The sequence below is a fragment of the Manis javanica genome, chromosome 3 (genome assembly GCF_040802235.1).
Source record: "Manis javanica isolate MJ-LG chromosome 3, MJ_LKY, whole genome shotgun sequence".
In the NCBI taxonomy this organism is placed as follows: Eukaryota; Metazoa; Chordata; class Mammalia; order Pholidota; family Manidae; genus Manis; species Manis javanica.
The window spans coordinates 153,688,347-153,712,947 of NC_133158.1; the positions used below are offsets into that span (position 1 = coordinate 153,688,347).

The 24,601-nt window shown below is 33.1% G+C and overlaps 1 protein-coding gene across 4 annotated transcripts in view; it reads right to left on the reverse strand.

Annotated features, from left to right (window-relative positions):
- The window catches only part of TSC22D2 (TSC22 domain family member 2), a 91,657-nt gene that overhangs the window by 60,143 nt on the left and 6,913 nt on the right, over positions 1 to 24,601 (reverse strand). Inside the window, exon 2 of one of the 4 annotated variants that reach the window (XR_005058500.2) lies at positions 6,041 to 6,199. The exons of 2 other annotated variants lie outside the window; for them this stretch is intronic. Coding sequence is in view for 1 of the 2 variants with exons in the window: in XM_017654870.3 (XP_017510359.2) it covers positions 16,848 to 16,919 (72 nt within the window). In the remaining variant the exon portion in view is untranslated. Of the gene's footprint in view, positions 1 to 6,040; positions 6,200 to 16,847; positions 16,920 to 24,601 lie in introns of all 4 variants that reach the window. One more of the 4 variants, XM_017654870.3, reaches the window with a different exon arrangement.

Sequence of the window (24,601 nt, forward strand, 5' to 3'; positions counted from 1 at the left end):
TTTATGATGAATTCTAGACTAACATCTCTAACTAACTGAAATTTGTTATATCAATTTAGGTTCTAGAGATAAAGCTGTTACTGGAATGAGATGCTTCACTATGTTCTCCTTGCTCTCTTCCTCTCTTGCTTATAAGCCCTACCCTTCCATAAATAATTTTGCTTTTGTTGTCTATTGTGTTCTTCTCCTTTGAGTTAAAACCTTAAAGGCAGGAACTGTATCCATCTGAAGGGTCTATTTATAAGACTCTGTATATAACTGATATTAAACAGTAAGTTGAATAAAAAGATGGAATAAAAGAGTATAGTCTACCCTTGAACAATGTGGGGATTGGGGTGCTGACCCCCACTGCTGAAAATCCATGTATAACTCTGACTCTCCAAAATTTAAGCCATAGGCTAGTACCTACATGTTTAATATTCGTGACATACTTTTTTCTTTTTTTGATATTTCTAGGCTACATGGTTTGTCTGCGAGTTTTTTCTAATTATTGAAAATCTAAAAATTTTCCAACATACTTATCCATGTGGTTTTAAGGATTAGCTGTATTTAATAAATTATCTCATTTAATTTTGTAAACTTGAGCATGAACTTATGTTATGTTGGGTTTATCAAGCTAAACTAAGAAATTAACCTGCTATTTCAACTATCAGAAACTAATCAGAAGGGTGTCACTGTAATACAGTAAAAATGGACACACCTCCTGAGGAATTTTTTTCTCCTTGACAAAGAGAGCTTCAATAAAAAGCCAATAAATCTTAATGTGATTTTCTTTGCATCTGGTTGTTACCTACTGAGGAGAAAAAAACATGTTAGCAGTTTCAATATAATATAGGCAACTTAAGTATGTAGAAAAACTAAGTTCAAAGAATAGAAAAGCTAGAGCTCTATGGACTTTGAGACTACTTCTAACAAAACTGTGAAACTAGAGTGATGACAAAGTCATAGAAGACTTTGTGGAAAATAAAGTGGACTTTAAAAACTCTTAATGACATTTGGATAAAAACTTTGGCAAAGCTCTTTTTACATTGGAATCATGAATTTAGGGAGAAATCATTGTAGAGTAGTCAAAGGCTTAACTGTATAATCATACCTCATAAATACCCATTTGTGGGTCTCAACTGCCATTTATCATTCTCTACAGACAATTAGAATTGAATCTAAGGAAAGAAGTGAAAGAAACTAAATGCTGTTTTAAAAGTGGAAAGAGGAGGCCAACTGGTTTGGTCAGGTCAAATAAAGAAGGCAGTTTAAACTGCCATGACTTTAAGCAAGCCTCATGAACAAGTGGCAGTTCTAAGTGAACCAGACTTAGGAGTCTGAAGAAATTCAGACGTGCTTCACTCTTTCTACATTGGTGGATCAAAGCACATATAAAAGGAGTCCTGTGCAATCCTTGCATCCTTGTGATCTCTTAAGATGTTAAGTAACATCTGCTTATCCATTTTTGAAGGAACTTTAGAATTACACTTGTACTAACACTGATGACTTTTGGCCATGAACTGGAACCCATTCTTGGTTAGGGCAGCTATGAAAACACAGAACTAACTAAAGAATGTTCTCAGGTCAATGTTTCCACACAATTTATAGAATAGCTTATATATGTGTGTGTGTGTGTGTGTATATATATATATATTTTAGGAGAGCAAGGTACAGGCTTTTATGTAGAAATAAAATGAGAGAATAGAGCTCCTGGCTCATGCCAGGAGGGGACAAGAGAGCCCAAACAGCTTATATTTTTACAGGAACCTAATCTCTACTAAAATGTTTTAAGTGATGACAATCATCTGATTTTTCTGCTTCACATTTTAGATTCTCCATTGTAAAGGGCTTATAAAAGGTTTAAACATGAAATGGAAAGAGAAAGGAGATAAGAATGCCAAGATAAACATCACTAGAGGTGTTCAAAGGCTAGACGACAAATTGGGAGGTGTGTTGTAGACAATTCAAATATGAGACAAGTGGTTGGAAAAATGATCACTAAATTCCCTTCCAACTCAGATTTGTAATTCTAGACCCAGTAACTAACCTCAAAGGTGATAATGGATAAAAGTATTTGGTTCTGCAGTCATACCCAGGTTGCACCCCAATTCCATCACTTTTATGGTATGACTTCACACAGGTTATTTAGCCTCTCAAAAGGATAATAATAGGACTAGACACTACAATGCAGAAAGGTAATGCATTAGTGTTTGAGTAGCACATGTTACACACTTAGTTAACTATATAATTTGTATTAGTAAGGTATAGTGGCCAAAATCTAAGTATCATGAAATACACAAGGAACACTGACTTAGGATTGTTCTGGTTATTGGATTTCTACATCTTAACTCTTGCCTTTAACTGTACACAATAGTTTCTAACATTCTTTTCAGATACCAAATTTGTCGTGCCACGAGCCAGAGGATTGTAATAATATACTTAAATGCTTATCAGATGCTGATTATGGAGGTATAATATCAGATAGTCATTATCCCAAAGTTTGTGAATTTATAGTTCAGTACAGGAGATAGTCAAGTCGGAGGTGAGGTAAATGCTTGTAAGACAGGGCAAGACTTGAGAGACTGTTTTGGGGAAACGTAATCAACATTGAGGATCAGGAAAGAATATTTAGTATAGTAAGTGCCACAGTTGGATGGAGAAGAAAAAGATACACACACAAAAGTTCCAAGTAAAAAGAACAGTAGTTCAGTTAGCCATGTTAGAAAACTCAAATAATGAAGACCAGTTAGAAGCCTGCTGCATTTCCATATTAGAAAGGATTGTGACCTGAATCGGGGGATGAGAGAGATGGACAGGCAGAATAAATACTCAGGAAGTAGACGGGCAGTACTTAGTGATTAACTGGCTAAGAAATCAGATTAACCAGCTATGAGAGATCAGAGAAGTTTGAATGTAGGGAGAGATGCCTATGTAACAAGTTTGAGCACCTAGAGCATATAGATGATACCTAAATCTGTCTGTATGCTTTTAGGATGATGAAGAATGTGAAAAGGGGGTCTGGACAGCATCCTAAGAACATCAGTAATACTTAAAAGGAAAAGCCTGCCAAGAGGACTGAGAAAAACAGACGTAGAAAGAAAAACAGGAAGTGATAGTATCACAGATGTCAAAATATCAGTTCAAAACCTATGACATATCAGTATTAGCTTTGGACAAATGGACAAATATTTGGAATACTGAAACTATTAAAACCTGCTTAACCACAATTGCACTATTAATATTCATGCATATGTACTCAAAGTCTGGAAAGGAATATGCAAACACTAAGACAGTAATTATGTTAAAAATTTGGGTTAGATGTGATTGTTCTGTTCTTATTCTACTTCCCAAACTTTCAATAGTTTCAATTTTGATAAGGCAAATATATATTACTACTAAAGAAACTGGGGTACAAATGTATCATCTAAAAGAAGACTGTTAAGATAGGATTCTCATATTCTGATGACCTATTAAGTTTTTGTACATTTTTAACCACAGCCCTGAAGAAATTAAGTTTATACTTGATCTGTAGACAACTTCAATTGACAAGTAAATGAATTCTTACCGTTTTACTTGTTTTTGTTTTAAGCAATACTATTATTGTGAATTAAAGTTTAAGCCATATTTACACATGGGAACTTTATCATAAACAGCTAAAAATGGAAAAAACAGTAAGGTTGGGAGATCTGAAATAATGTTCAACTAACCAAAAGGATTTGCACAAAGTAAATGCTCAATTAAAAAAAATCCCTGTATCTTAAAAATAAATTGTGTTGCATACATGTTTTAAAAGTAGATATTAAAGAGATTTCTTAATAGAATTATTTACAACTAAGGGCAAATGGGAAACTCTGATAAACACTTAGTAGGTGGTCTTTACATATGATTAAACCCCCTACCCCAAGAAATAGTTGCAGCTCAAAATAGCTTTTTAAACTGCTTCCCAGTGTCAGCTATTAATAAATTCTAAAATACTAAAGGGTGAATTCTTTAATGTTTACACTTATTGCAACACTATTCTAGTTATATACTAACACTTGTCTAATATATACATATTTGTTTATAATCACAAACATTAAATTTGAATAGAGATTATTTTCTAATGCAACAAATACTAAATTTTAGATCGCAAGCAACTTACAAAATTTATTTTTGGCAAGTGCTTTCAAAGATGGTTTTATAATAAAGGATGACCCACTGCTACTAAAATTCAAATGAAATCAAATTTATGGATTCACATCTTCATACAGTATCAAATTCTCCCTTATCTTATCCTTCAGATTTTCCAGGGCTGCTCTGCATACCAGTATACCAACTAAGAGTACAGGCTATAGTTAGAAAACTAGATTTGAATCCCATCTCTACCACTTAAAAGCTATGTGACCTGAACAAGTTACTTAATCTCTCTAAGCTTTCACTATCCTTCTCGTAAACTGAGAATATTGACAGTATCTACATAATATGATTGTTGTGAAAATTAAATGAGATAACATGCCAAAAACACTTAGCACAGCACTTCACACCTAGTTAACTATGCAGTAACAAAACTACTTTAAGGAGAAATCGGTATCAGTATTTGAGCACAGACTGACAGTATGAAATTCCTTAAAGCAGGTAGGCTGACTTGTTCCGTCAGTCTAATGGTCACTTATTTACAAGCCATGGATAAATACCAGTAAGAGCTATAGAATCAGTGTACACTAAAGATTTCTTTCATATGTCACCTACTTGGGTGTCTAACAAGGCTTCTCCCTTTAGGCACAAACATTCATTAACAATGTTACTCTGAAAAATCTTGACAAATGCTCTGAACCTTCCACAGAAAACACATGAAGTTCTATCTAAAATTCTTCATATCCTACAATAAAGAAATTAGAAATTATTTTCCTAATAGATTTATTGTAGAAAATGAAAAAAATAAAATAAAATAAGTATACAGGAGAAGGGGAAAACTGTTATTAAATGTTTGTTGTATTTCCTTCCAGACTATCATTGGTTGCCAATTACTGGTTTTTAAGAAATTGGAAGTTTGTAGAATATGATCAACACAGTCATGGGATACCATACCAGAAAAAGTTTAGAATATTATTCAAAAGATAGAATAGATGTAAGTGTGTGTATGAGGGAGACAGTAACTATCTCTGGTTAGGAATAAGTCAGAAGTAGATACGGTAGCCTGTTTAGATGATAATTTCAAATAATCTCTGATAGACATACAGGATATGGGCACAACACTCTAGAGAAAAATATTAATTCTATAATTGTATGACCTCAGATATGTAATTTAACCCAGGTTCTTTTTCTTCATCTGCAAAATATGATCATCTTCAGAATGAGGATTAAGATCTTATCCTAATTCAAATCTTATTATCTAAGAGTCCCCCTACAAAATACAGCTGTGTAAAACAAAGCAAAATGAGAAGGTACACAAAACAAGTCACAAATTTGTTTTCTAAGCAGAATACAATTCTGAAAGGAAATGTTATAATTTTCAGGGCATACAAAAAACGTATAGTGACTTTCAATATATCACTGTCATTTAATATTGACATCTTAGGTATTCTCAATGTAAGAATTGAGAAAATTTTCTTGGCTTTATTTTTAGACATATAAAAGAAAAATATCTTTTATTTAGAAAAATAAAATCTCCAAAGCAATAAAATTAAGTTAAGCCATATTTTATGAAGAAAATGGATATGTCTTTTTTAAAATAAAAGATTAATACATTATTTCTCAAGTATGTCCTGGGATGATATATTTGGGCTCTTAACTCTATTGTAAGCATCTACAGCAGATGCAATATTTAAATAATCTTACTGTAATACAGGATGTCACTTTATTGTTTGAACTGATTATTCATTAAAAACCATTGCAAAGATATGGCCTTCAGCCTCATGAGACTTTGAAAGAATTACATACTCCAAGTGTTTAAAATTCCAAATTTTAACTTACGTTTAATACTATATTGTTATACAATGTGCTCATTTTGTTCATAAATATTCATCTCAATACAATAACATCAGGTATAATACATAAAATCTAATCCATTAAGTCTTACCAATTTATGACCTGATGAGACACTCTTGTGCACAACATTCAGTCCTTAGAAGCTAGAATAACCCTCCAACCATGAGAGGGCATCTCAACTTTTAAACTTTCGGCTTTCGATCATTATTATGTCACATTCCTCCTCCGATGCTGAATTCTAAAAAAAATTCTAGCAAAGAGTTTAAGTAAACAAATGTTTTAATCAAATAGCCTTTAAAAAAATCTTTTATAGCAAAGTTTTATGTTTCACCATGGTTACACAACTGATATTTTGTACTTAAGTACTTTTTAAAATGTGAAATACTTTCATATTTGATCTGGATACCTCATATTTTTCAACATGGACTTTCAGGCTATCAGGAATACTTGTTAGTTAAGAGTCAAGTAGAAATGGAACCATTAAAGGTTTAAGATTATGATCCAGAAATTATGATTTAACACCATAACTTTATGATACAGACAACTCTGTAATCCTATAGAATGACATTTGAGTTTTATTGTTTGATTCACGTCCATGTATGAGCTAGACTTCAAGCACAGGTGGATGGATCAGTAATAATCTATACTTGATCATTTAAATGATCAAGACAGCATTCAATTTTTATACCTAAATTCTAGTCTGTCTCTACCACCCCCAATTTTAAAATCAGACACCATGATGGAAAGAATACCATTTTATTATGTGTTTTATATAAGAGACATAACAACGTATCCTATTCAGAGGTGGTCCTACTGATCATCTGTGTATAGGGACAGGAGGAAATTGGGAATAGGAATATTTAATAATGGTAAAAACTACTTCATTAAGAATATAATCTTAAATTTTTTTTACAAGAAAGCTTTCAATTGGGCATCTATTTTAATCACTGAAAGGTAGTATTAGTGAAATTTTCTGTCTGATAAGAACAGTTATTTAAAGGCAACCCACATATTTATGGGCATTATTTTGCTTAAATTATCCCTCTAAATGACATAATAGGGCAAGGGAGTGGGGAGAAGAAGGAAGCTATTATTGAGAAAAAATTAATACATGCAAAGCCATAGAAAACTCAAAGATAGCATTATAAAGGAAACTGCAGCCATCGCCAGAGCTATTTGACCCAAATGTAGGGGTTGGAATTATGCAGTTTCAGATTTTAACTTTCAATGGAATTTTTCTATTACAGATGGTCATTTAAAAGTCTCCTATACAATCTGAAGAACTATTATGATTTTTCCAATTTACAAATAAAATCTTTTCAAATGTAATCTCCCAACACATTTGACTTAAATAAAATCATAGAACTTTACTATCCTTTGTCAAAGCACAACAGCCTTATAATGTAATGACCTGGTGAAGGCAAAAATCCATTTATTTATGAAGGTAAATAATAGTTTAAAGTTGTGATCATTTATTTCATCAACATTATCACCAAACTGTTTTTAGGAAGTTTTTATGCAATTCTTGTCTCCAATCAGCCAAAATACTACCAGAATTTTTAAAATGTTCTTTGAGGACACCATTAACAGAACAAAAAGGCAGCCTACAGTATAGGAGAATATATTCATAAATGACAGATCTGATAAAGGGTCGACATCCAAAATATATAAAGAGCTCACGCACCTCAACAAACAAAAAGCAAATAATCCAATTAAAAAATGGGCAGAGGAGCTGAACAGATACTTCTCCAAAGAAGAAATTCAGATGGCCAACAGGCACATGAAAAGATGCTCCACATCACTTATCATCAGAGAAATGCAAATTAAAACCACAATGAGATATCACCTCACACCATTAAGGATCACCACCATCCAAAAGACAAACAACAAATGTTGGCGAGGTTGTGGAGAAAGGGGAACTCTCCTACACTGGTGGTGGGAATGTAAATTAGTTCAACCATTGTGGAAAGCAGTATGGAGGTTCCTCAAAAAGCTCAAAATAGAAATACCATTTGACCCAGGAATTCCACTTTTAGGAATTTATCCTAAGAATGCAGCAGCCCAGTTTGAAAAAGACAGATGCACCCCTATGTTTATTGCAGCACTATTTACAATACCCAAGAAATGGAAGCAACCTAAGTGTCCATCAGGAGATGAATGGATAAAGATGTGGTACATATACACAATGGAGTATTATTCAGCCATAAGAAGAAAACAAATCCTACCATTTGCAACACAACATGGATGGAGCTAGAGGGTATTATGCTCAGTGAAATAAGCCAGGTGGAGAAAAACAAGTACCAAATGATTTTACTCATATGTGGAGTATAAGAACAAAGAAAAAAACTGAAGGAACAAAACAACAGCAGAAACACAGAACCCAAGAATGGACTAACAGTTACCAAAGGGGAAAGGACTGGGGAGGATGGCTGGGAAGGGAGGGATGGGGGTGGGGGAGAAAGGGGGCATAACGATTAGCATGTATAATGTGGGGGAGGTACAGGGAGGGCTGTGCAACACAGAGAAGACAAGTAGTGATTCTACAGCATTTTACTATGCTGATGAACAGTGACTGTAATGGGGTTTGTCGGGGGACTTGGTGATGGGGGGAGTCTAGTCAACATAATGTTCCTCATGTAATTGTAGATTAATGATACTAAAATAAAAAAAATGTTCTTTGAGGACTTACTCTTGTGGGACAATCCCTGTGAGAAGATAAAACATGCAGCCTATACTGAGTAAAAGTAAATGCATCCTGAAATACATGTATCTGTAATTGCCAGGAATTTGCTTGTTCCTAAGGCTTTGATGAACTGGTCACTTAAAGGGCAGACTGCCTGACCATTTTAAAGGGCCTGCCAGCAACAAACACTGTTATAAAAATGCCTGAAAAGCCTTTGGAAGATAGAATTAAACCAGCCATATAGAGCAAACTTAGTTATTTTACTTACAGAAAAAATTTTTAAAGGTGTGTGCACTATAAAAAATGTACGGCAAATTTAGTTTAAGAGCTGTATACATTTAAAAAGACACTAAAGTCTATTGCATTTTCAAAATTATTTGCCAACAAGCACAGGGGTTACATTTGAAGAGTTACAAAGACTTAATTCCAACATGTAGGAAATCCTTATTAAAAATATGAAATAAAATTTGGTAAATGAAGTGCTTGTGGATGAATAGAATTAAGATTAATCAGCTATCCTTTAAAATTTCAAGTTAGAATTCTCCTAAAAATGACTATTTACTTAGAAAGCTATTCTAATATATCAGTCATAATCTTGAATCTCTGGCAAGATTGCCATCAAAAACAAATCCTGAGCATTTCCTATAGAACATATTATTTCATTCTTTTTCAATTTCTGAGGAGGAAAAATCTCATTTAACTGTGGACATGCTATTAAAAGTTGTAGTCCAGCAAGAACTAAGCTTATGTTTGCCATTATTTAGCTAATTTTATGGTAAATTTATATTAATAGAACAAAATAGAAAACATGGGGTAAAAAGGTGGATGATTAACAATTTCCAAGTCATTATTTGCAAACTGACATGGGAAATCAAACCTACAAGGATGCCTAAAGGGACTTGTTATCAATGAATGTGCTTAAGCTTCATTTGATACAAAATATTTCACTTTCAAGAGTAAACCACATTTCTTTAAAAGGTTCACTGCATTGTTTTGAGAAATCCTAAACATGATATATCAATGCTTGCTTCCCTAAAGATCAGAAATGCTTATTTTTTAAATAGAGAAAAAAAGGGGAAATGGGGCAACCCTGTATGACCCCAATAAATTATAGTCTTTCCACAGATTACGTATGGATAATTGAGGCTAGAAATACCAAAGATGAACTCAGAGAAAAAAATTAGCCCAAACATACTTAATAGGATAAGAACACTGGAAAGACAGTGTGTTCCAAGAAATTCACATATAAAAGACATACACAATTACAGGAAACCACATATACCTATGGTTGAGGCAAGAGGTAATTTAAGACAACTAGCTATGTTAAAACTAAATATAAAAAAAGGTGTTTAGCACATTAAGTATTGTTATCAAATACACCTCTTGGTGGAAGACATGCAAATTATACAGCTTAAAGAATTTCATCAACATACTGCTTTAAAAAACAGCTTTAACAAGAAAGATTTTTGATATTTTTGATGGATATTTATTCACAAATGATTTATACCCCTCATTCTTTTGAAAGGAGTAGGAACAGCTTAAAGAAGATACAAAAAGAGAAAGAAATTGGGGGTGGAGGAAGACAAAAATGGAAAAACACAAAGTAAATGGAAGCCAGTTATTAATTACTCAAATATATGCATCAAGGACCTGTAGGATTTGATAAAACAAAGCTCATATTTGACTCTAAACTTTTTGTTAGTGAAACCTAACAAAAAGGGAACATAATTTTTTAAAATTTAAGATACTATCATGTATTTTATGGTTTTAAGAGTTTACATCTCATTTCTTGAAACAGTGTGCTGCGACTATTCCAGACATACATTTTGCAACATTTTTTGGAATAAGTTAGCAATATCTAAAATAAAAACAGCTGCTGCAAATAAATACTTAAGTTTTCTGAAGATCAGAACACAGGACTGGGATTAGTCAAGACACTACAACTTTTTTTTCCTCCTTGTTCCCCTTCTTATAGGTCTAGGGACAGAACACCTTCTTTATCTTGGTATCTACCACGAGGTAGATATGAAGAAAGATATGATTTTTGGCTTCCAGGACACAGACTATATACACCACTACTTCTAGGCCAAATATAATTAAAATAATACAACGAGCACTTTCAGATCTTTAGTATTTATAACCAAGGATCTTCAAATTTTGAAAACAACCAGAAAACACAATGGCATAAAAATGCTATTTCTTAAGGATATCAAGAAAGATTGCCACTTGTTTAAATGTATTTCTGTCAAATATGAAAAATATTTTAGAAGTAGTCAACTGAAACCTAAACACAAGCTAAGTTTTGGTAAGCTAATGCATTTAAATGCTTTGTATTAATAAAAAATCTAATACATTTTTTGATTTGAGCGATTTAGAATGCACACATGTACACACAAATAATGCCAAATAGATTATAGCCAGTCATGCATCTACCTATCAACTCTCTTAATAACAACAAAGAATGGGAATAATTCCTTAATATTTCTTCCCAAAAGGTTGCCAAGCTATCTGCTAGTTTAAATATATTGAAGAGGTTTGAGTTTAAATTTTCAAATTGTTGAGGACTAGACAAGAAAACCAAACCGAACAGAAATTACATGTTTGTTGTGGTTCAACAATTTTAGTCTATATCTAAATTTCCTTCCCATCTGAACAAGTTTATTAAGTTTTTTTCTTAAAAAGCTTTGGACTACAGAAAAAATAAGTTGGGTTTAGCAAATAAGTTCACACACTTACATATATACACACATCCTGTTCATAGGCTTGGTTTACTTAAAAGTCATTTGGCAGAAACTAAAAATAAAGTAAATTGATAATACCAATTACAATAATAAAGAGACCTTACCAATATTTCCACATTTTTCAACTGATTCTCAAATTTCACTCTGAAAATAATTACCATGACTTCTCAGAGTAGGCTGTGGTGGTGTTGAGAAAATTAACAGACTAAAGAGGAAGGTGGTAAACACATAAGCAGATGCATACAAAATGGATGAGCAGTTAACAATTTCTCATCACCAATTCTGAAGTGCGGTCATATGTTGAAAATAATGTCAGTATGTTAGATGTCCCATTTCAGGTAGCAATAGAAAAGCTAAGAGAAGAAATGCTTAGGAGCTACTGAAATACCATTTCAAACAATAAGAATCAAATATATCTATGATTAATCTGGTAGCAGACAATCTACTTTAAACAACTTTTAGAATAAAACTAGGAGGCTACAACAGAATATAAAGGATAGGAATTACATAATTTAGAAACCCAAGTGCTAAGTAAAAATGTCTTCGTATTACACCATTTTTCCAACTCAAGATTATTAAAATCTCAGCTTGATTCCTCTTTGAGGTTTTCTGATATTCATGGCCAACAATGACAAACCAGAAGTTAAGCAATTCCAATGCTTTTCTTACCTCTTTTCTTTTCCATTTAGAATTAAGTGGGTGGAATAAAACTCTTCAGAGCAGGGATTTAAAAAATACTTGGCTTTAAACCTCACTCAAAGTCAATATTCCCGACTAGTAGCCAGTAAGACTGTTATTTGTAGTGATGGCAAGACTGTTTTCTGGCGGACCCTGTGTATTTTGAAAAATTAAGCTCAAGCCTGCCTGTTGAAACACCCATGTGCCTGTCCAGGTAGAGTATAAAGAAAGCAGATTTCCCAGTTATCTCTGTGTTTAGAACAACTATTCTACAGTAATGGAACACAACAGGTCTGTCACCATATTTTCCTGTTAATTCTTGTTATATAAACATTGCCTAAAATTAATTAGCTTTTCTGGCAGGTTTATTACTTGCTAACCAACACCATAAAATGCAGGCAACTAACACATCTAGGTATTTTTTTATTCTATCTATTCAACGCAAGTTTCAACCTCCCTCAATTTACATACAAATTCTTTCAATTTCTCATGATTCAGACTGTTAAATTTATATTGTCATGCAATAATAGCTTTGACTTCTTGCTTTAATGTTAATGTGAGCATTTTATAATTATGTCCTTAGATTTTCATGAGATCCAGTCCTAAAAGGTAAAAGGTGATTAAAAATTTGTCCTCTAATTTTTAGCATCTTTGATTATCCTCTAAGAAACAGCCTTCACTGAAATTGGTCAAAATGTAATCAGATAATAAATTACATAAGTACTAGGTACAAATTATTAGGGAATATATTTGGGTTATAAAACAGTTCAGGTTCCTATCTTCAAGGTACTTACAACATAATTGTTGGGAGAGGACATTTAATCAGTATCAATCTCCACCAAGTAATCCACTATGATGATTCCTTCAAGTTACATGGTTCAGATCTGCAACTATGCAGAACCATAAGGGTGGGTCTCAAACATAATTCTGGGTGAAGGAGCACAGACACAATATACATAATGTATGATTCCATTTATTAGAAATCAGGATAGGGAAAGGATAGTAGTTTGAAGGGGCATGAAAAGGTCATGAAGGAGCGTATAATATTTTGTGTCTTTATCTGGGTGCTGGTTACACAGATGTGTTCAGTTTGAGCTGTATGTTTATGAATGGTGTAATCTTCTGATATAAATTATACTTTAATAAAAAGACTTTTAAAAAGTCTTATCACTGAGCATTCAAAAACCAGATTATCCAAGTTCTGAAATCTGAGTTTTACCATTTGGGTTAACAAGTACTGGCAGGTGTTAATGATATATCTAAGCTTTTTGGGGGATGAGTAAAACAAAACAAATTGTCTCATGCAAGCAACCTGGTTCTGATTTAATCCTCAAAAATGTAATCTCATAGGGAACAAAGAGGAAATACTGGAAGCCTTCTTCAACATAACACTTAAGGTTATTTAAATGAGAACTTTTAAAATCTAATAATTTTTAACTAGATGTAAATAGGTGTAACTATTGTGTTAAAAAACTTAATTCAAATCATCAAGTATCCAGTAAAAGACATACTATAAATTTACTTAGATATAAATTTAAAATTAGTAACTCAACTGTACAACTTTCTCTATTCTCTCTTTAAAGATTGGTGCTATCTTAAGAAAGGACAAGAGACTCAAGGGGATGGTGCACCTAGCAACTGTTATCTCATTTGCTGCTACATTTATGCATTTTCCTTCACTATGGCAAATACTCTGTTTACCAGTAAGGTCAAATCCTCACAAGCTACCTGATTTCTTCCTTTAGTCTACCTGAACTAAAGCTTCCTCCTTCTAGTGCTCCTTTACCTTACTGACCTGATATTTATAAGAGAGTAAATTTGTAAATTTTTACCCTAAGCTTTTGCAGACAATAGACTCCCAATGAGAATCTGCTCCCCACTGATCAAGATAGGTTTCTAATCTAATACTGTTAATGTAACAAAGCAATTCCAATAATTAAGTTTGGAAAGCTGTTCTTTAAAGAAAAAAAAAGTCAAATTTTAAAGTTACTATTCTGAAATGCCAATAGAGCAGGATACCAATAGAAACTGACTTCTTCATAAAAAGATAATCTCCAGAAAGCTAACTATGGAAGCTATATGATTCATTTTAATAAGTCAACAAAAACAGTTTTAGGGCTTCCTAAGAAAGAGCTGTATTATTTTTCAACTATTAGTATCTATTGTCCTATTTGGTGATGGTTTCAGATGACTGATTCTTTGAAGACTCTGCAAATGACAAATGGGGAAGACAGATGGCACCTACAGGGAAAGGGAGAGAAAGGCTTGACGGCAGCTTCAACTTTAGTACAATAACTGAATAAAGCATTGGAGATCAATGCAAAGAGAGAATACCTAAATATAGGCAGGGACCCACTGATGAAAAGCATCTCAATTTGCTATTTCTAATATAAACAGGGAAGGAAGCAAAGCGGCCATTAGAGAACTCTAATAAGTCAAAGTGAGAAAGGTATACTAGTTTCTTACATTTTGACTAAAAGATATTCTTATAAAAGAATCTTGGGGAAAAAAGATTCCGGTCTCTCAAGTAAGGCAAAACGAAGGATCCTAGCTATCTAGGGCAGGTTTAATGAAGACTAGCGAAGAACTTAAAAGCTGCCCCTACTGAAAATGATTTCCAAGATTTCATTAATAGGAGTCTGAAATATGGTATCTATAGACACTGACAGGCAAATTTATACCTCAAGTAAGTAGATAATGTAAGAGCTTTATAGTCGGTTAAACCCCTGAATGATTCTACCTAATAGAATCATCCCTGCAAATTAGGAGTGAAATTTAAAAAGTCCTACATTTATTATAGTGAAAAATGGACAAGGCAATTTGGTGAAATCTAACACAAATGAGGTCAGAAGTTATATTTAATATTTTCAAGCCTCAACATACAAATCTTCAACCGGTCTGCAATGAAAAGAAAGAACATTCTCACAGTATTTTATTAGCTAATACACCTATTTAAAAAATCTGTAGATATTTGCCAAATGAAGTTGTAGTTAGAATAAAGCTGGCCACTACTGATCTTCTTAACTTAAAATTTAACAAGCTAGTTGAAAAGTTAAAAGGAAGCCACTAGTCAATTTCTACTGGGTTGGATTTGTACCAACAGGTACAATATACCTCGGAACAAAAAGGTCAACTTACAGTGAATAATGATCTAGAATGTAAATTCTGATTATATTCTGGTATTAACATATTGTAAGCAAGTATCCATTAACTTCTTTGGTTCTGGACAATAGGCTCCACAAAGAAAAGAGAGTATTTTCAACCCATGAGAAACTACTGAAACAGCAACTAGCTCCATTTAAGATACCTTAAATGTTTCTGCTATTAGGAAAAAAAAAAAAAGGTAAGGCATATTTAGGTGTAAGAACAAATGAAGAGCAGGCAACTTCTTTGTTTTTTACCAAAACAAAACTTTTAATATTAGATCCAAACATAAAAAAATAAAGCTCAAACCTTTCTATACTGTTCTGATGAAAATATTGTTCACATCGATACCATGGTGCCTCGTGAAAATTAGCTATCTGAAATAAATTACCATACATCTTGAAAACTATTCTTATTACATTTCTAAATAGAGTGCTATTTTGCCTTTTTCTAATGGAAAAGTATGAAGTACACCCCAAAGTACTCACCCTAGCTACATCTGATAAGCCATTTGAATGATTAAAGCAATCATGCTTATTTCATGCAATTTACATTTACATCTTAATGTATGATGCTATAGCTATGCAATTTAAAAACTGGAAATTACAAACATACTATAAAATTAAAACATTTTCAGCTAAGGGACACATCTCCAAAAAAGATACTTTGTAAGAAAATTTCTTTAGAGTGACACACACATTAAATCAAGCCTAAAAGCTAAAGACTGTTATCATTTCTAGGCAATGCAGATCATGTCATAACATGACATGTACATGCACTTAGCAATACTCTTTTCTACTGAAAGAGATGGAGTTGAGTCCATGATGTTATCCAAACTATGCAAGAGGACACAAATACGTTGCCAGGCAGAGTTAAAAGAATCTAGCAAAGCTTTGTGTGAATTTTAAAAACATTTGTGCTCAACTTCAATTAATTAGATACAGAACTATGGAGTGCTAATAAATATTCAGCAAAATAACTGAACAGAGCACATACTACTTGAAAATGTGTATTAAGCAGAAAGATAAACCAAAGTATCTTTTGCCATAAATGGACTCCAAGAGTTCATTCTACATTTTAAAGTTAAAAATAAAGTATACACCTTTTTGTGAGAAAATAGTTTTTTAAGGATTTATAAAACAGTAATGCAGATCCAGTGAATTCTAGCAAATAAGCTTGATATTAAAGTTTCTCATCAAGAATAACTACTCCTTTTGATACCTTGGACTTGTCCCTCCTACTTAATATGGACTAACATTTTGCTTTGAATCACTAAGATTTTTACAGAGAAATCATATAAAATAGTATAAAATTAAAATAACCGTACTGACTTTATTTTATAGAATATATGTTTATAGTAAAATACACATGGGTAAGTGGATTATTTCATATAATAAAATCCAATTGAATATGTAACTACTTCAAAAAACAATATACTTAAAAGTACAGTTAAAAGAAAAGTATGTTTATAGTCTATTTAAAATATAGATTGACCTTTTGGTTTATTTTGCTGCTTTGTCCCATGCTACTAGATACTACATGATTTTTCCCCAAAGTAATAGTTCAGTTTTAATGATGAGAAACTGGTACAATGTGAAGCAATTCATGCATACACTTTTGCATGTATGCATTCCATATTTAAGTATTCATACCTATCCCAGAGGTTCTTTGAATCCTGAAACGTGTTCAAATGGAACGCTTGGTAGAAAGCAGTTGAAGGATTCCTGTGGGATCCAAGAATCAAATGGAAATGAAGTTGAGAAGGTACAGTACAATCACAAAAAAGATGGAAGATTTAGACTTCTAATATAGTAACTTCTCTAATAAAAAGAGGAAAAAACACATTAGCTTGCTTAAAAACATTTTGAAAGAAATTTGAAAAGTGGACAAAATCCAGCAGACCCTGACAACAATTCAGGATCACAGTTCTAAAAGAAAGGGGTAATACAGATAAAATTAAAAACTAGCATCCAGTTGTGTGTACATTCATACACACAGGAATGGGACCAGTTCATAGCCTAGTCAACACTACTCTATCAAATGCCTTCTAAAGCCTTATATATTAGCAGTTTAACAAAGCTGTTTTAGATATTCATGCAAAGTAAGTTCGTAATATAAAAATTCTTCCTAAGATCTATTTGGAAGGGTTTGATGATGAACAATGAGTCCTTTTGTGGGTTGGACTTGACACAATTTACACCTTCAGAATCCATTTATGTATGGTTTCTCTGGGTTAAGGTAAAATTTAGCACTGCAATTGTATGGCAGCTTCCTAATTTCTTGCATTAATATAGTGGCCCTTTAAAGGGTAAGAGCTTATACAGCACAATCACTATCCAATTCTACTATTCCGTGGGGATACATTCCCTAGAGCTTTAACATAGACCTTAACTGATGGGCTCAGCATGGCAAACTCCCAGCATGCATGACTCACCTCACATCTTAGGAAAGGTTTCTCAGGGGGACTACTGAACTTTTGCAGGGGGACAAACCTGCTAAAAGACTCCCTCCACTTAAGCATATTTCCAGTCTCCCCCAACAATCTGTACATTAGGGAACTACCAAAAACTTGCCACATTTTCACTTCTAAAATTCTTGACTCATTCTGTAGCAGAATAACAGCAGCAAGCTAAGAATGTAAGTGCTTATTATATACCAGACACTATTCTAAGTGCTTTACATTTATTAATTCAATTCTACAACAGCCCTAAGAGGTAGATGTCTCTATTAGTCCCATTTCACAGATAAGGAAGCTGAGTCAGATAGAAGTAACTTGCCTGATGCCACAGAGCTAGTAGGTAGCAATCTAGTCCAAGAGTTAATGCTCTTGAACTACTATGCCTAACATATAGCAGAGTTAAACTCTTTTAAACCTCTTTAGGTCTGCCTCTCTATCAGTTAAGTGGCAGCTATTATTGTTAAGGTTGGTTCAAGAACAGACTAGATGTAAAGCTCCTTCGATATAGTCAATTCTCACTAAGTAACAGCTTTTATTTATCATCAAAATGAAATTCAGATACAACATGGCAATTCTGAGATCTTAACAAGTATCATAAGAGAGTTTCTGCAGTATTGTTAATAAGAAAACTATTTCCAAGTTCTGATGGAATAGGAATCAAATTATCAATGATCATCAAATAAAAGAAATACTTGATAGAATTCCATGATTTCAAAACTCAGATTAAGACTCACTATATTACCTACTCGATTAAAAAAAATTTTTAAGTTATTTTTAATTTTAACCAGTAGGGTGCCTTTTAGATGATGCCAGAGTATCATGAAGCAACTGATTAATTAGGAGTCTTAATTAGGGGTCTTCAGTATGTGTACTTTGCAAGGCCTATTTCAACTCCTTTCTATTCTTTTAACCCTTTCTCTCCTTTTCTCTTGACTAGATATAAGGCAATCACATGCACTGATTAGCCCTAATATCAAGAAAGGATTAAGAGGCTGTTAACTACTGTATATTTAACAGCTTGTATCCTCTTACGATACATTTGTCAAGCTTTTTTGACTGTACTTAGAAATCTGCCAAATTAAATGAAAGCCAACTGAACAAACTGAAAACTCAATTTGGCTTTTTTAGCAGGCTTAGCTGGGACCATATGGGAACAAGTATGCTACTCACACAGGTCTGTTTGGAGACCTTGGGTTTAAAATAGAGTGACTCAAAGAGAAAGTAGTAAACATAAGAGTAACAGAATAAACAACTTGGGAATTATTCTGGACGTCTAGATTTGAAATTCATTAAGCATATTTATAAGGATGACATTCTTTACAAGACTTTAGATCCCTTGACTTTGGAAAAATATATACATAAACATTTACTATGAAAATCCATACATAAAATAAGTTGGTTTTAAATGAAGTTTTATGACTTATTTTAGAAATTCTATCACTTTTATAGCATAGACTCTAATAATGGAATGTTTTTCATCAGTCAAATGCAGAAGTGAGAATGAATGTATCAGCAGCTAGTCGTTGTATATCTTTGGGTGAGAAAAGAACCTGTGAAATATAATACTATAAATGGACCTAAAGTTTTTAGAACATGTCAGAACAAATACACTTAGGTTGCAAAAGCTGGCAGTTACACTTTCTACATATACTCAAAATGAAGAAGCCATATGGAGTTATGCAATCTATGTACTCTAGAAAAATTTAAATAGTCTAGATTCCAAGGATAAACATTTAGACAGTCTTATAAAATATCAAATTTTTGGCTTCTGGAATACTTCAGCAGGTATGTTATCCATAAACTGAGGGATTTTTAGCAAAGAGCAACAATAATTAGTATCTAAACATTGATTAAGAAGCATAGATTAAAGGAGTCAAATCTGTGAAAACCTAGATGACCAAGCATTTCAAAGGAGCCATTTGTAAAAACTGAAAGGCCTGACCATCAAAGACTTGTTTTGGAATGGCATAAAATCGAGGAAATTAAAAGAATGCAGGCAGTAGTGAGCGCTCTTATTCTCTTGTGAGCACATGCACACTGCGCACCCCCCACCCTCCCCACACTGTTAATGGAGATCATTTCAAGGGTACAGTTTATAAAATCTGAAGGCACCAAGAGACAACTGTCATACTACAAATATATTACAGAAATACTGATTTTTATATGCAGATTTAGTCACAAATTCTCTTCTGTCCAAAGAATCAAACTTAAAACCAGTTTTCTGGTAACATATTTGATGTCAACATAAGCTACTAAATATACAGACAACAAAGCACTTCTTAGGAAGACTGAGGTGTGGTTTATTTTAAATTCATTTCAGCTACCTAAATAAATATGCTGTTTTCCTGTTTGTAGACGTTTTTCAAAACTAATGTACAAAATATACTTTTCTCCCTGGCTTTATCTACTAAATAGTCTTTCATATTGATTTCCAAGTATATGAAAGCAGAACATCAAAAAATGACTCAAATGTGACTTATGTCTACCTACTTTACTGAGAAACTATCTTTGCATAGTAACTAACAGAGAGGAAAAACATACATACATAGCATACCTCAAAATAAGCTACAAAAGTTGTTGAAGCTTAAAGGATGAGGTACATGAATGAGCCCTGAACACAGCAAATACCTTCTTCTTCTCTTATGTCAAAATTCAATTTGAGATCTCTATAAATAGAAATCAGGGAAACACAATAAGCAAAGGAAAAAGGGCCATCTCCAACATTACTATTTAGGGATTTTAAAAGATTAAAAATGTCCTTTAGTTCCAACACAACACATCAGCATATAGTAGCTTTTCCTTCTTCTTCTTATGCTCAGCAAAGTGATAAAACAAAACTAACTCTGGGAATATCCAAGAGTACTTTCAGAGTCAGAAGGCCTAAATCTATGGTTTGTTACTTAGTATGTGATTCATATTCTCAGAGTCTCAATTTTTCTTAAATCATAAAAAGGGGAAGAAAACACTTCCTTAGGGATGGTGAAAAGATCAAGTGAGTGTATGTTTACATAGGGCCTGACACAAGCTTGGTTTCTATTTAATATAGGATTACAGTTTCCAAATTATGCTGTATAAAAAAAAGCCTTTAGTAGATTTTCTTACATATATCTAATCTCATCATTATTAATGTAATATTGAGGCAAACAGAATACTTAAACTTAGAGCTAGGTATACCAAGCTATTATCCATTCCACTGGAGAATCCTGACTTCAGGGACTCAGATCTTCCCCAGGATTTCCTTCCTGTATAAGCAAGATTTTAATTAAAAGTACAATAATCACTGAAAAGGGTACTGAAATGGTTCCAAGATACATACTACTTTTAACAGTAAGAACCTTTAACAGCAACTATAAACTTAGGATAAAAATCTCAATTTCTTATCATGACATTTAAGCCTTTCACTCTGGTTCCCATCAAATCACATCATTTTCCAAATCTGACACATTCTCACTCTTCCACTTTCTTATGCAAACTGTCTTCTCCCTCTACACGGAAAATAACTCCCTTCTCTTACTTGTGACCTAATCTGAATGACCCTTTTAAGATTTAGTTCAAGAGTAGCTTCAGAAGAATGCACAAGTACTAACAGATTGATTCTGGGGACAGAAACTAGGTGGCTAGAGGACATAGGTGATAGAGTGGTTTTCAATTTATACTCTTGCATAGTTTGAATTTTGGACTGTATAAATTTATTATCTATGCAGGGAACAAATCAATTTTAAACAGAAGTCAGTCTAACTACTTCCCCCCCCACCAGTCTGATGTCCTAAATGGTTCCCATTAGCACTTTATATTTACTTCAACACAGCCTGTAATATATATCAAAGTAACATCGGATAATTATTTTCATATAGCCTGAGATCTTGGAGGGCAGGATAGTTTTATTTCTGTATCCCAGTATTTATTACTCAGAAAGTGCAAAGTTGAATGATTTGACATATTGTTTGTTGCTTTAAATGTTTTCTTGGGCATTCACCCTACTTAGTGAATATTTACAAGCTTTATTTACTTTGTCCCACCATAGTGTGGGGTCAGGAAAAGGGTTTGGCAAGAGGAAGGTTTATTAGGTTGGTAGCTCCCTCATGAAACATGCATAAATGGATTCACACATACACAGCCTTAAAATCTGACCAAATCTCAATTCTTAATTATACTAAAGAGGAAACTTTAGAGAACTTAAATGACTTGACCAAAGAAACCAGTTGAGTGGTGGAAGAGCCAGAACTAGAACACAACTTGAACTTCTTACAACATCATGACTTTTATGGCTTAAAAGAATGTCTCCTTTTCTCTGAGTTCATCCATACCATGCAATTACACTATCAAAACTGAACACTCTTAGTAGACATGTGGCATGTCAAGGGGTGATGTTGGAAAGCGGTTTGGAAATACTGAAGCAATTTCAAATATTGGTTTCAGTGATGTAGGGCTGCCATACATACTGTCTTATGTATGGATTGTTCACAAATTAACCTGCACACCTCATTTAATTCTCTCAAACTCTCCAAGGTAGGTATTTATCCATTTATCCCCATTTTTCATAGGGGGAAACAAGCAGCTTAGAGGGCTAAATAAATAGCTCAAGGTCAAATGCCTCAGGTATGTATGACAGTTGCATTTCAGCCCAGACATGTCTGACTCCATTGTCTGTAATGATTATGCATGAGATATGCTAAGATATAATTAAACTCACCATTTATTTTGATAAAGAGCCCCCCACCCCCCGCTTTTTTTTTTTGCTGTCTTTTTAAAGGCTAGGTAGATCACATGCCAAGGAAGAATTTGTTTCGGTTTAATTTATAAAACCATTTAGTAAAACTGAATTCTAGTTCTACTTTAGGAACTACTAGGCATTAAAACTTTGCTTTGGGTATCTTTCACCAAAGATTGAACAATTTACTTGTGTAATAATGAGGAAGGATAACCTAGAAGATTAAAAATAACATTTAAAATACACTAGCATTATTTACAAGAACTGACACATTAATTACAGTTTCTCACGTATATCAATATTCTTTAGTCAAACTTTAGTGAAAGCTTATGGGAAAAGGCTTTAAGTAATTTAACATCAGACTTATTTGTCTTGCCTGCTCTGATTAGTATAAATTAGCAAGACATTTATTAATAGTCTATGTTTTTGGTGAACCCATTAAAATTATCAACTCAATGATATGCAGAATTTTCATATAACCATCAAATATCAATTTATAACTGAAAGGATGAGAGTTCATTCTCTTTAACAGGTATTACCTTGGGTACAAAGAAATAAAACTAATTACTTAAATCTGATTTTGGGCTTCAAACTAGAAAAATAAGCATTCCAGAATGAGTAACATAGATGAAACTTAATTCGCCAGATTTAAAAGTATAAATTATGCACATATTCTTGGAGATAAAGCAGATAGTCAATATACCTTTAATATTACCAGCCAAATTTGAAGTGCATACATTAAAATATATTATGAAAGTCATGTAGTGATGTATAACAATGACAAATTGGCTACTGTTCCTAAATCTTTATAGAGGAATCCCAATTTTTGCCCCAAATAATGCCAGATTATGAATATAACAAATACTGAGTAATCTGTTATGCTCAGGAATTACTGTGGAAAAGACCAAAATTATACCAATGATTCAGGTATGCAGATTCTTTGTGGATGCACTAATTTGTATTATATCATGTAGAAGAGCTGCCTCAAATCACAAGTCCACTAGTTTAATATAAAGAAAAACCAAACTTAAAAGGACTTATTTCAATTCAGGAATTTTGCTATACATACCCGTTAAATTTTGTTGGCTACTAAGATTTATTAAAAATCTGCTCTTCCCATTCATAAAAAATCACTTAGGAAACAGCACCATTCAGGCTACACTGAACTAGACAGATGTGTTTCTGTAAAGTCTCTCTTCCTCAAACTTAAGTATTTAGAGAGTAATGCAATTAAAAAACAAACAGTATCTGTTCAGAAAAGGAAATCTGTTTAGATATACTGGCCTAAAAACAATTATTAAAAGAAGGAATTAGACCACTGTTTCTCACTAGTAACCATTTGTGTTCCTATTCCTTTTGAGACCACATTTTGTCATTCACTATATATGGTCTTGGTTATTTGTGATCACTGTCTACTCCCACTCCCCCAACTTCTGCCATTTTAGTAAAGAAAAGTCAAGATCCTTTTATAATTCCCTATCAACCATTCCTCAGGAAAGAGATTCATTTTGGTTTCTTCACAATCTCATTGGTTCTGTTAACTGAAGGACCCTAGAAAACATGATTGCTTTCAATCTCTTTTGATGCACAGAAAGACTAAATTCCATTCCAAATTAGCAAGTATCAGATCCATAAATCCAGTATCATGTTTTACTGTTCCCAAATTAGTGCTATCCGAATTACTGAAGAATACAATGGTATTGTATTTATTCTCAGGAAGTAGAAAACATATGCTTCATTATGAGTACTGTAAAAAATGACTTCTCATAAAGGCACTTTAGTCCAAGATACCCTCCTTTTTCCTGACAAGGAAAAAACAAGGATTTACTAAATTAGTTAGAGTGCCTTATCCACATACATCCAAGCTCCCATATTTTCTAAAAAGTTAACTAGTGTTCAGCATCTATAATTTAGTTCACACAAAATTCTGAACAATGTATGTGTCAATGGGAATAAAAAAAAAGCCATACACCTACTGATACAATGCTTAGTTTTGGAAATTTTAGGCACTTCTAGACATTGGTCTTTCTGGAATTCTGAGATAATTTCCTTTACTTAGAGCTGTTTGTGACTAGAATGTATTTTAGTAATCAGCACAGTACTTTGATGAATGCAGTTATAACTCTTTATACTAAACAATGTCACTCATACACAAGATTTTACACTTTGACTGCAAAATCCTTGTTAAGAGTACTTACTTAGATAGGCATAAGATGGTATCCAATGTGTGATTTAAA